Here is a 13,136-nt window from a genome sequence, read left to right as displayed (position 1 = left end):
GGAGGGACAAACATCATTAGAGACAGAAGGTAGCAATGCAGATGAATCGGTGGGTTTAAGAGATAGCAATATCAATAATGTCGATCAAGTTATAGCCGATCCTGGTCTTCGCATGCCAATTGAGAAAATTGATGCAAACGTTAGGGATGCTATCAGAAGAGCATATATTGTGAAGGGTCCATGCCAACCAAAAGGTCATAAGTATCCTAAAAGAATGATAGGCAATCGCAATAGGCCTTTTCATGATGAATGGTATGTAAATAATCCATGGTTGGAGTATAACATTGCCAAGGATGCGACCTTTTGTTTTTATTGCTACCTTTTTAAACAACCAAGAGCTGAAAATTATGGTGTTGATGCCTTCACGGTTGTTGGGTTTCGTCGATGGAAAGATGGACGTGAAACCATTGGAGCTCATGGTAATGGCATAGATCACAATAAGTCTAGAAGGTCCTATGAGGACTATAAAAATCAGAGGCAAAGTGTGTCTCATGTGATGAATCGAGGGGGTAAAAAGATGAAAGAGGAATATAAAGGTCGTTTGCTTGTCATATTGGGAGTTGTAAGATTCCTTTTATTGCAAGCACTTGCTTTTCGTGGACATGATGAATCCTCTACCTCAAGCAATAACATTGTTTGAGGAGGTAAAGACCTTTTGTAACCAACATAACATTATTGTACCAAAGATGGATGATACAATTACTGTCTAAGGTCGCTCAAGGGGGCGTGGAGGTCAATTAGTGACTTACTATCATCATTTCAAAAATGAGATATTTATTGTTGTCTATGATCAAGTTATTTTGGAATTAAACAATCGTTTCACTGAAAGATCTACTCAATTATTGAGATGCATTTCGTATCTAGATCCAAGAAATTCATTTGCCAGCTATGACAAAGCTCAGCTGATAGAATTGGCTAAGATTTATTCTGCAGACTTATCTCAATATGACCTCTTGATACTTAGAGATCAACTCGATATATTTATTGTTGATGTGAGGGGTAATTCTGATTTTGCAAATTGTGAATACCTTGGTAATCTGGCTATTAAGATGGTGCAAACCGAGAGACACCTAGTTTTTGTATTGGTTTATCGTCTCATTGAATTAGCTTAATTTTGCCTGTTGCAACTGCCTCGGTTGAAAGAGCCTTCTCAGCTATGAAAATCATCAAGACAGAATTGAAAAATAAGATAGAAAATGATTGGTTAAATCATAGAATGGTATGCTATCTAGAAAGAGATATCTTTGCAAGAATTCAAAGTGATGATATTTTATATCATTTTCAAGAATTCAAAGTGATGATATTTTAAATCATAGAATGGTATGCTATCTTAATCTATCTTTGTGGTATATTTTGTTTTAGCGGTATATTTAGCCGCACAATATATTAGGGGCTGTTTAAAGTAACCTTAGAATGGTCCGGGACGTTAATTTTATAGAGCTCCGCCACTGCACATAAACCATGAATGAGTTCATCCTCTTGTACATATTATATTTAAAAAATCTTAACAAACATAAAAGTATAGAGAATTTCTAATATACAATTGCAATAAATATCCGAGCTTCATATCTTGTCATTTTTTAAAAAAAACTGGCACTAGAATAGCTAAGGATCAAATATGTTCAATTAAAAATCTTGAAAATCAAGCTGTGCTAAATTGACGATGTTATATCTAAATAATTTATTAATGTGATGATGTATGTGAGTCGTTCAAATTATTTTTTTCGTGTCTAGCTCGTCACCAAGCCCGTCGAGCTAGGCGCCATATAGGCGCTAGCTCAACCCTTGCTGCACCACCTCGCTGCCATAAATCATGGTGTCGAGCCATGTGATGTTGGCACCGTGGGTTGTTGCGCCGAGAAGAGGGTCCAAAGATAAGATTACGTTGTTCGAGGGCAAACATATATTGTTTTTACTAAAAAAGGTTAAAATAAAAAAACCGGACTCCCTGCCATAAAACCCTGCCCCATGCCCTAGGGAGCCCTAACTCCCGACGAGAATAACATATCAATCTTGCCAGCCGTCGAGAGGAGAGCAATGTCACTGCCGCAAGGGATCTCCTGTCATGGCCCGCTCCGCCACAGGCCTTGGCCCCCGCCTCCGCCTCCGCCCCAGGACTGCTAGAGCCTTGTTCCCGTCCTTGGTGCCAAGAGGGCGGCGCTGGCGGCGACAACTCCTGCCCTCGCCAAGAAGAAAATCTGCATGTCGTCCGCACTCGACCTCGCGATGCTCCCTGCCCCCTCCAGGCCCAGGTCATGTCCGCTCTCAACATCGTCCAAGGATGTTATGTCGACCAAGAAGATGATGTGTATGTCGTCTGCGCCCGATCGCACGACGCCTGAAAGTTATAAACTTTGAACATAAACTTCACCCAAGGTTAGCGTTAGAACAAGTATAAATGTAATCAGAGTGTGGAATAGAATTCATCTTGCATGAGTTGATTAATCAATACGGATAACTTTGGGAGCTAACTCAAAACGATAAGCAAGATAATTTAGAGAGAGGGGAGGGAAGAATTTATTGTTCCGCCCTCAACACCGACCAAGAATGCTACATCAGCCAAGAGTTGGAGGCCATAGTTGATGGTGATGTGTGGCGCCGAGACCGTGTGCCCCACACGGTGACTCTCGCCCGGGACCGTCGTCTATGTGTGAACCACCTTCCGGTCCCACAATGCCAACACCAGGTGTCGTATCCTGTCGTGGCTCCGCGCGCGGGTCGTCTACTCCCCCGACGCCTACCACTACACCGTCAAGTACGCCACCGACCTCAACAACATGTTCGCTGGTGAGATCGTCAGCATGCGCGCAGAGCACGTCCGCCTTGCACCACACGCCACGCCCGAAAGTCCCGAGCCAACAAGGGTAGCACGTAGATGATCCAGGGTGTTATCGTTCCTTGTACATGCTTCTTTGAGTATGATAGGAATGAGGAGGGAGCCCTAAAAAATTTAGGAGTTGTTGAATTGAACCGTTAGGAGAGGCTGAATTAAACCGCAACATCCACATAATCTTATTAGATCACTTAAAATAGATATAAATAATAGTTTAAAGTAATATTATATTAAAACATCGAAGTAGTATTAATACATAATAAAAATATATTATATATGTTTTAAATTTTAAAAGGACTTAGGCTCCAGGGTCGCCTCCCGGATCGGGCGACCGCCTTGGCCCCTAAATCCTAGGGGCCCACCTCTACAGTTAATCGTATAGTTAACACGATAGTTAATTTCCTACCCTAATTATCATATGAATGGCCTCGTCTCGCTGTCTCCTCTCTTCCATTGTCAAAACTAATGTAATCAAATCATGATATCGTTCTTTGTTCTGCAGCTCCAAGCGGCAAGCGCGCAACCTGTTCTACGGCTAGGATCGACAAGCGCACAACCCATTCTATTTGCTAGGTATCATGATCTGATAAGCGCACAACATAATACCCAAGCGCCAGCCCTCAATACTAGGTTTGGGATTTACAGATTGAATAAAAATTGTTTGTATTCTTAATTTTATATTTTCATCTAGATCATGTCAAGTAGTAAGTACGCATTTGGTAGTGTTAAGGACTTGTTCTTAAATGCTATGAGTTAAACAAGTCAACACAAATGTTAATGGTTAGAGAACTTCATCATTCGAAACATTATCTCTCTTGGGATATAATGATCTTCAGACGAAGGTCATGAAGAACATACATTCATCATCTCATTATGTAATAATGAAAGCAGAAATATATAAAATATGAAAAAGAACATGAATAATCATATTGAATCATCAGATTATCTATGTTCTCATTATATAATCATGAATAAACATTAATGATATTAAATTACATTTATACCTTCGGCTTGGCAAAAGGTAAGATCCAAGAGTGACGTGCAAGTGATTACAAGTCAGCGTGAACAGTATGATGTTACTGTTCATCTATTTATAGGCACAAGATGCAGACTGGGTAAAATTACATCCATGTCCTTTACATTTACTACTGACTAAGGAGTAATCTGTCGAGGACTAAGCAGTATATTCCCCTTTAGGTCGGTTCCATTCTGCCTCTGCGCTAAGCCGAAGCTTCTTCATTCATAGCTTCGGAACCGATTCATCCTTCTCCCAGATTGCGCCCTTTGTACCGTGCACATCTTCATCTCAAAGCCGAAGGTTTCTGTGACAATATATTATACTTGGAAAGCATATTAGTCGTGTTTTTGAGGACCTTCGAAAGACTAAAGCTCCAACAGATAGTGACAAAAAAGAAAAGGAAGAAAGCGTCAAGTAGAGGGCCTATGTTTTTTCCATGCTAGGCCACTTAAGTCTTAGCTCCGGCCCTAATGAGTTCCATAGACTTCAGAGCTGTAGCCACACCCGCCCCACGGTTAGATCCGTGCCTGGATAGAAGGTTTTGTGCATGTTCATTCGTTTGACAAGATAAGAAATTTTGGGCTCTTTAGAATGCCGGATTTTTTTCCATTTCCTATGTTTTTTCTGTAAACATAAATTGATTTCAATGAAATTTCTATATAGTTTCTCTGAAATTCTTGCATTTCAAAAGGAGACTCTATGGCTGCTTGTTCTTCGATTGGAGATTTTGTGGCACTTGATTGAGTGCCAGTCTCCGCTGTTTCCAAAAAGTCCCTAAAATTAATTTGGATGTTTTTAACCAAAAAATAAACTCCAAAAAGTCACTTAAATTAGGTCCATAAGAGCATCTTCAATAGAATAGCTAAATAGTTTGTCAAGCTAAATTTTAGCTACTTAATAATAAAATAACTCTCCAACAGACTAACCATTTAACTTGTCAAGCTATCCGGCTCTCTAAATTGACTTCCTCACTAGCCAAATTTGGCTAGCAACTCTCGCTAGCCAAACTAACTTGCATGTTGTATATTCTATTGAAATGAGATGTTATATATAGAGTTTAATCTTTATGGAGAGACAAATAAAGAGTCAAATAGAGAGTAAAAAAATAAAGAGTCTCTTGGAGATACTCTAAATATACCAACTTCCTAATATCCATATTTAGTCCCTAGATTTGGAGAGCTGTTTAGCGCTCCCAATTAGGGATGGCAACGTGTATATATACTCGTACTTATCAACAAAAATTGTATCCATCAGGTTACCCATATACGCTTGCGGGTATAAAATCTTACCCATACCCATATTTGTGCGGGTAATTTTACCTTTAGTGTAACACATACCCGCTATGAAGGTCTCAAATTCTAATACTCCAATCACTCAACATGTCAAATACACATGAATATAAGTTCAACTTAAAATATAGCAGACCATATGATTACATAACTTAACAATTAAATAAAAATAATATTTGGAGAAAGATTTTTTTTAGCTAAGATGTGCTTTATTGTTGATAATAATGGTATGATGCGGGTATATTTTACCCATAAGTACATGAGTATGGGTAGTACCCACCATACCCATACTCGTCTACGAGTAGAGATTCTTGCCTAGTAACATACCTGCACAGATATGACAATGGATAAATACCCATCAGGTATTACTATCTCATATCCATACCCACGACAAAAAAATAATCCTATCAGGTTATCCATTTCCACTAGTGGGTATGAATTTGCCCCACACCCATGTGGGTATGAGTCACTCATCGGGTCATCCATACCCGCAAAGATTAAACATCTATCAAAATAATACATTTTACCAACGTCAAAATACCACCACAAAAATTCTAACATCATTCAATCATCCATCAACATTGTCATAGATAATTGGATAAAATAGCAACACTAGGATAGTTCTACATAGCACATTACATGATCCATTACATGGTTATCAAATAGTTGATAAACCTTTTATGACACTATCGCCTAAAAGGTTGTTAAATAGTCAAAAGAGATGGATGACATAAGCCCAAGTTCATACTTTTGGGCCAAGTTTGTAATGGGTATTTTATATCCACGGTTTAACGGGTATGGGTTAAGGTAGAACGTTCTAATACTCGTTTACCCATTGGGTGATGGTTTTTGTCCAATAAGAGACACATGGTTAGAATATTTAACACATATACATACCCTAATGGAGTAAATACACATCGGGTATCGGGTACCCATCGCCATCTCTATACTTGTAGGTAGAGAAATCATCTCATATCGGGTAAAATCCGTTGGGTTTCATGTACTCATTGCTATCTATACTCCCAATAGCTTGTTTTGTGTGTCAATCGCATCTTAAAATCACTTGCTTGTCATCGAATTCGTGCTCGTGTACAAATAATATACTTTGAATAATTTGAGCTGCGGATAGGATGAATTTATCATTCCCGTTCAACATTTCTAAAGAAGGCCCATCCAAAAAATTAGAGAAAAACAGTTTATCATGGTTCATATCGAATGAAAATAGTAATTAAAAAAGAATAATGATTATTAAACTTTACCATATAAATGAAATTAAATTTGAAGCTACAAGTAATAACGAGAAAAGCTAATGGAGATGTTCTTAGGCCTAGTGTTAGAGCTTCCTTCCCGATTCATTATGCGGCTTTTATGTTATTGGCTTCGATCGTTATTTCTATTTCTCAATCGATCTTGTTGGCAACTGTTCCAGTTTCTCTGTATTTCCCGCGAATCCTCATGAATGTTCATAGTTTATCCCAGAAACACAGAGTTTCCGGTTAACCTGCACCAGCAGGGGAGAAGACGACCTAATGCCCGTGGCAGGAAAGGAGGCAGCGAAGCAAAGCTGCTGATGCCGCCAACGCAATTTCAAAGGAATAAATATGCAACTGGCTTTTAATAAGCTTAGCTTTCATTGCTCAAATATCCTGAACTACTATGTTATGGAATATTAGTAGAGATGTAAATAGAGATCTGATCATCAATTTCCCACACGGAATTCCCCTATTAGAAACGGGATGTGGCAATTTAATCTTTATAAGGATTGAAATGGGGAAATCACATTGGGTTTGTTAAATGATAGCATATATTCTATAGATAGAAGGGCAGATTTCCTCTCTCCTGAAGAGCTGCGTCTCTGATTTTCTTTCTCCTGAAGAGCTGCGCCTCTGATCCTTTCCTTGATTCTCTTGTATGGTTACCATACTCATGTACCCTGTACATCTATATAAACAGAATACAAGCCCCTTGCAGGGCAGGCATCGAGCCAAACTAACAGGGTTCACGAGACGGGAATATAAAAATCATCCTCTATCATCACCCATGGTGAGATCGATCAATTAGATCTAATATATTTTTAATATATTTAGTCTAAATACAATAAAGATAAATAGATACATATGGATATCCAGGACCATGGACCGGGCGTGGCCCGAAGCTTGTATTCGTCACAGCCACCCGTCTCGTGAACTTATCCGGCTCTAAACTATTCTCTTTTCATATTAAAATTCTATCAGAAACTTGATGTAGCCTAGAATAATTAACAAACTAAACTATATATCATGTACAAACCAAATACTTGGTGCAAACCGTACAAAATAATATGTTGTTGGAGGGGGAGGCTATATTTGAAAATATATAGAGGGTGAAAGGGTCGTTTTAAAGGCCAATTCACATTCACGGTGGGAGAGTTGAGGGTGAAAAGGTCGTTTTTAAGGATGATTGACGGTGGGAGGGTTGTTTTTGAAAAAAAATACATGAGGGCTTGTAAGGTTTGCACCTGATATGTTGTTAATTCTATTATTTTAAATCTTGCTTGTTTATTTTATGTTGATTTGATAAAATTAGGTTGTATTGCATCTCGTAATGGAGATGGATTCCTCACAAAGAAAATTCGCCATGTAGAGACGGAGATGAGAGAAAAACACTCATGAAAGTTTGCGTGGACATGATTTTTTTTTTCTCGAGGATAGGGAGCCATCCCCAACAGCTTATTCCACAAATACTAAACAGGATTTGAGGGGCTAAAATCTCCTTTCTATTTAAAATTAAATAGCAAGAAAATTTTAGCCCCTCGGGTATATTGCTCCCAACCAAGCCCTAAATGTCAGTGACCCCTTCGAGAAGTGAAAATCTGGAAACAGCAAAGCACAGTTACAATACCCCTGCAAAAGAGTTAGTCACGGTGTGTAGACTACACAAACATTATATAGTGATAACCCAGCAAAACCTGGTGCACATGTAATATTGTGAACCGACCACAAACCAAATAATCAGCAAAATGGATTTCCATGGCATCTCAACATGCACAACCTTAGGTAAAAGCTTGAGATGGAGAAACTAAAAGTTTCCAACAGCGAACACAAAGAGTGGCTGGGGCTGGCCTAGGAGGGGAGGAAGAAGAGTGCCATCACACGAAAACCATGACCTCACAGCATTGGTGCAGTAACATTTCACTATTTAGAGCCTATGATCAGGCTTTTGTCTCCTGAGCTACTTCTTCAAAAGTCTCTCCAGGAACAAGCTCTGGAACATCGTCATCGTTGTCTTCCTTGACCTGTGCTGCCGCACCGGCAGCAGCCACCTGCTTCTGCATCTCCTCGGCAATCCTCTTCAGGTGCTCCATGTTGTCAGGGCCTGGAAGAATAGAAAAGGTGTTAATCCCTCTTTCATATCATTTGTATTGTGGCAACAAGCTTCTGTTTGCTTCACGCTTGTTGCTTTTTGTATTTGATTGATTGAAACACATACAGCAACAGGGAGGCAGAACAGAAACTGCCAAACTTCAAGGCAACAGATAAAATATGCCTAGAAGTATACATCCATTGTCGTGCGTCTAGAAGTGGTAACTGTCGAGAGAACACCACAAATGACAAAACAAGAAATGGTGGAATGCAGCAACACATTTCTAATAAAATTAGAAAAGACCAGGACTATAGATAATAACAAACAAATTAAATGAGCAGAACTTGCCTAATCAAACAAAGCATCAAATATGTTACTCCCTCTGTTCTTTTTTATTTGCCATGTTTTAGTTAAAAGTGAATTAACGGAAGACAAATATTCGAAACGGACGGAGGTAGTACAAGATAACCATTTTTTGGATAATATCCTAAACGTTAAGGTACAGATTGTAACATACCAAGCTGGTTAATGATCCCAGGGAGAACATCCTGTAGCTCTGTAGAAACACAATAAATAAAGGTTTCAATAAGTCAGCTGTGTAAAAAAAGAATAGAATGAAACAGAAACATTGCCATTCAAAGTGCACCAATGGATTTACAGCATGTATAACATTTTAGAAACCACTCAGATAGCAACTTATTGAATAAAAATGTAGTTTTGAAGAAACAGAAGAACCTAGAAACATGTTCAGATTAACCAGCTGCAAAATCCTGTAGGTGTGAAGACTAGTAATCCAGATTTCGGATTTCCAAAAATCTCATAAGGGTTTTTGCAAAGCCTAGTTGCTGTACTTGGGCAAGCAATGACCATATATATAGAACATCCACTGATCGGAAAAAGCTAAAGCTCTAGGTTACCACATCACCAGTACATCAAATGAAAACGAGGAATGAGTATTCTTACTTTTCGTCTGTGGAGATCCACTGACCACCCATGTGTTTGCTGCGATGGAAGCTTGCACTGCATCGGCAGAGCACAAAACATCAGCTAAGCCAGTCGATAACACCAGGATTCCCCCGCTTCGGAAACATGTAACAGTGGCCAGTAACGACAGAACAGGGGTGGCATACCTTTGGGGTTCAAGAACTGGATGACGAGATCGTCCTTGAATATGTTCACCTCCTCGATTGCAGGGATGGTGTTGACCCCTACTCTCTTGAGAGTGCCCTGCAGCCTCTTGTCGTCCGTGGTGACCGTCTTGTGTACAGCCTTCTTCTTCCTGAAAACCCAAAGCTCATTTTCTAATTCAACCACTGGCTTCGCAACCACATATGAACACAAGACATGCGAGAGCCGAGCTGGTCAGCAACACCTACCTGCGCATGGTGCCCTTGCCGCCGGTGCGGACGGCGCCGGCCATCTTCATGAGCCTCTCCTTGTTCATCTGCGGAACAGAACGGAACGGAACCAACCAGTCGGTCAAACGGCACATGGAGCACAGATCTATCGTCAGAACGAATCGATTCTAGCGCACCCAGCAACCGGGGCGGCGCGCTCCGATTTGGTACGGTGACGTCAGATTGGGGAGCGGAAGAAATGACTGACCTTGGTGGCGGTCGAAGACGGCGCGGGCAGGTGAGAGTGCGCGAGCAGAGAGTGATGGGACGGAGGAGGAGACGGCAACGGCGGCGCAGTCTCGTACGGGCGATAGGTTTGGGCCTTTGGGGAGGATTATAGGGTTTTCAATTTTCGATGCGAGTCCCTGAAGTTTCTGCGTATTATGTATTATGTAAGCGTGTGCTAAAAACTGAAAAGGGGCTTTCAGTGGGCCGCGGGCCGCCCATCGCATCAGATTGAGGCGAGCGATGGGCCTATACTTCTTTCAAAATCATGGTTTTCTTTCCTCTTTGGGGAACATTTTTTTCTTATGATAAAGAGCCGCCATGGTTTTCGTGATTTAGAAATGTTTACTGGAACGTTCATGAGTGCCTTGGTTCTGCATTTTCCATGCATTACATTAATGATTGCACGACAACCAATAATAAGAATCACACCGTGAATATATTCAACTTATGCATGTATGTAGGGATGAAAACGATCAGAAAAAATACCGTCCCATCCCATACCGTATTCCCGTTTTGAACCGTTCGTTTTCGTTTTTTCGGGAAAATAAGAAAACGGTACGGGAACCGGGATAGGTATGTCCGGGAACGGGTCCGAAAACGGTTGAGAGTGTTTCCCGCCCGTATTTACGGTATCCCGTATTATACCGGGAATTTCCCATATTTTCCCGGATGCAAAGCCCATTAAACATTGGCAGATTGGCCCACGCTAGTTACAGCCTACAGGCCTTGCCCCTTGTCCACCACCCACGGCCCACCAGTCCACCACGAGTCCACGACACTAGCTAGCCATTTACCTCGTTCGTCCATACGTCCATCAGCAGGCAGCACCGTAGAAGCCACCAGCCAGCCACTGCGGGTCTGCGGCGGCCGGCGGCAGCAGCACTACAGAGCCCCCAGCCAGCCCCAGCTTGCGGCAGCAGCAGCAGGTGGCCAGGTTGCGGCAGCGCCGCCTGGGACCTGGTCGGCCGACCCTGCTCGAGTGCTCGCATCTCGGCTTCTCCTTTCTGCGCGCAGCGGTTCACAGGTTCAGGCGTTCAGCGCCATGCCGCCGTCTTGTAGTTGCTCTTGCTTTAGTTATTAGTTTAGTACACTCCTCAGTGCTCAGTTAGACAGTTAAATGGAAAACTCGAACTGTTCTATGCGGCAACAACAAATTTGTCATTATGTGTGCTTAAATATGTGTGCAACTGCAGTGTGCCTGTGTCATTGTTATTGTCATTGCATGAGACATATCTGAAAAAAAAAGATGGTCGACAACTGCAATGCGCCTGTGTGCATCCGGCTGCTGTCCGACTACCGTCCGTTTTCGTTGAATATTCGTTCGTATGTGTTCGTTTTCGTAAACCCATATATTCCGCAACTGTTTTCGCTACCGCCTTTCCCGCTCCCACTCCCGTTTTCGGTAAAAAAATATGGTAACGGAAACGGGAGAGGTAGTTTCCCGCCCATTCCCGTTCGTTTTCATCCCTACATGTATGTTACATCTGTTTCTTGATACATCTCATATTTTTATAATAAGACTATACATATATGGTCGTGTAAAACATAGTTTTATATGGTAAACTGCATTGTTTTATAGAGTGGAGTTTTAAATTGGATATGGAGATTCTGAGAAGTGTTTAAACATGTCTAGACACTGATTATGATATTTTATTGATTTTCTAGCTTTTCTTCGACGGTTTGTGATTTCCAAGAAATAAATGTAATATATTCTCATAGGCTCTAACTACTCTATTCAAAATCGTCATTCATCATAACCCCTGTTTTTTTATAAGTTTATAAGTATTCCTTGTGATTTTAAAAGCATGTTACATATTTAGTATATTTTTCATAAAAAAGATAATCCGTCTTTAGGACCAAATGGGTAGGAAAGTAACTTGCAATGTCTGTTTTTAATGTTCAACGAAAACAAGCTATTACGCGTTTACGTGGATTGGGACAAAGTTGGTAGCCATGGCTAAAAAATAGCCGAGTAGTTTGTAATTAGTTTATATCTGTTTGAATCCTAAAGCTAATATAGAGAGACCATGAGATAGAGGCCTGTTTGTTTAAGTTTTTTCTAGCGGTCTTCTTTGAGAATCTGACTATAGAGAGAATATGGTTGTGTGTAGAATCTGAGTATTGTGGAGACTATGCATGAAGGAAGACGAAGGAGTCCATAGGGTTTAAGATAAAGAAAGTGATGGATTATGTGTTCACGTTAATTTTTGACAGTTATCACTTAAGCGATTTGCATAGAAGTTGACTAAAAAGCTTGGTATTTAACAGTTCACATCAACTTCTGGTGGCCAAAATCAACAAAAAAGTTGAAACAAACAGGGCCAAAGATTACTTTGTTTGCTCATAGCATTTTTAACTCTGGTTGGTTGGATTTCAAGGACTATTGCATTATTTCAGCTTCAATTTTCTAGTTTCACCATAAAAAAGCTTCAACAAATCACTGAGGTGGGTTTCAGGGAGTGTTTGACTTGCACATGGACTCGAGCTTCTCTAACACAATTGATTTGTGTCAGCTTACTTGATTACCTTTAATGTTTAGTGGTTGTCACGAGAGAACCAAAGCGGTATGTTGTGAAACCGATGGCATGGTGGGTATTTTTTGTGCAACTTTATAAAGATGTATAAAAACAGTGTTTGTGAAGCATCCATTTATGAGATTCATAAGTTTTATGAAGTTGACCTTTAGTTTCAATTTTTCTTTTAAGTTAGAGCTCGTAAACTAGACCTGTCCGGATGGAAGAAGATATAACGAATCTGAAAATTTTGAAGTGAAGCCCTCCAAAACAGACCCTATCAACTGTTTGATGAAATTTGATCAAACTTTATCCTACCCGTTAGCAACTATTCATTAGTTTATGGAATCCAAACAGGTGTTAAGAACTTAAGATGGTAAAATTGACTTTATCATGAAGAGGATGGTGGGTTGTTAACGTTTATGGACCTGCCCGTATATTGGCTTTAGGCTTTTTTCCCACAGCCCATAACCTACGGGTCGAACCCATATAGTGGTTTAGGCCTTTTGGCCCACA

General features: G+C 40.4%; 1 protein-coding gene across 1 annotated transcript; it reads right to left on the bottom strand.

Moving 5' to 3' along the window:
* Nucleotides 1-8,147: 8,147 nt before the first annotated feature.
* LOC100193616 (uncharacterized) lies at nucleotides 8,148-10,233 on the bottom strand. The gene is made up of 6 exons (NM_001138717.1): nucleotides 10,088-10,233; nucleotides 9,859-9,926; nucleotides 9,613-9,761; nucleotides 9,446-9,502; nucleotides 9,000-9,038; nucleotides 8,148-8,494 (listed from the first exon to the last, which is right to left on the bottom strand). Exons 2-6 carry the CDS (start codon nucleotides 9,924-9,926, stop codon nucleotides 8,331-8,333), a joined length of 477 nt encoding a protein of 158 aa, NP_001132189.1. The 5' UTR covers nucleotides 10,088-10,233; the 3' UTR covers nucleotides 8,148-8,330.
* Between the last annotated feature and the right edge of the window lie 2,903 nt (nucleotides 10,234-13,136).

This window comes from Zea mays, chromosome 1 (genome assembly GCF_902167145.1).
Source record: "Zea mays cultivar B73 chromosome 1, Zm-B73-REFERENCE-NAM-5.0, whole genome shotgun sequence".
NCBI classification, from domain to species: Eukaryota; Viridiplantae; Streptophyta; class Magnoliopsida; order Poales; family Poaceae; genus Zea; species Zea mays.
The sequence above is the reverse complement of the archived record's forward strand: the minus strand, read 5'-3'. Positions and strand labels throughout refer to the sequence as shown.

Bases quoted from the DNA above. Each gene is read 5' to 3' on its own strand.
- LOC100193616 (NM_001138717.1), bottom strand. From the start codon at position 9,926: ATGAACAAGGAGAGGCTCATGAAGATGGCCGGCGCCGTCCGCACCGGC. The intron at 9,503-9,612 runs GTATGCCACCCC...CTGCCGATGCAG, and splicing joins CCAGTTCTTGAACCCCAAAG to TGCAAGCTTCCATCGCAGCA. The intron at 8,495-8,999 runs GTATGTTACAAT...CTATTCTTCCAG, and splicing joins TGGGATCATTAACCAGCTTG to GCCCTGACAACATGGAGCAC.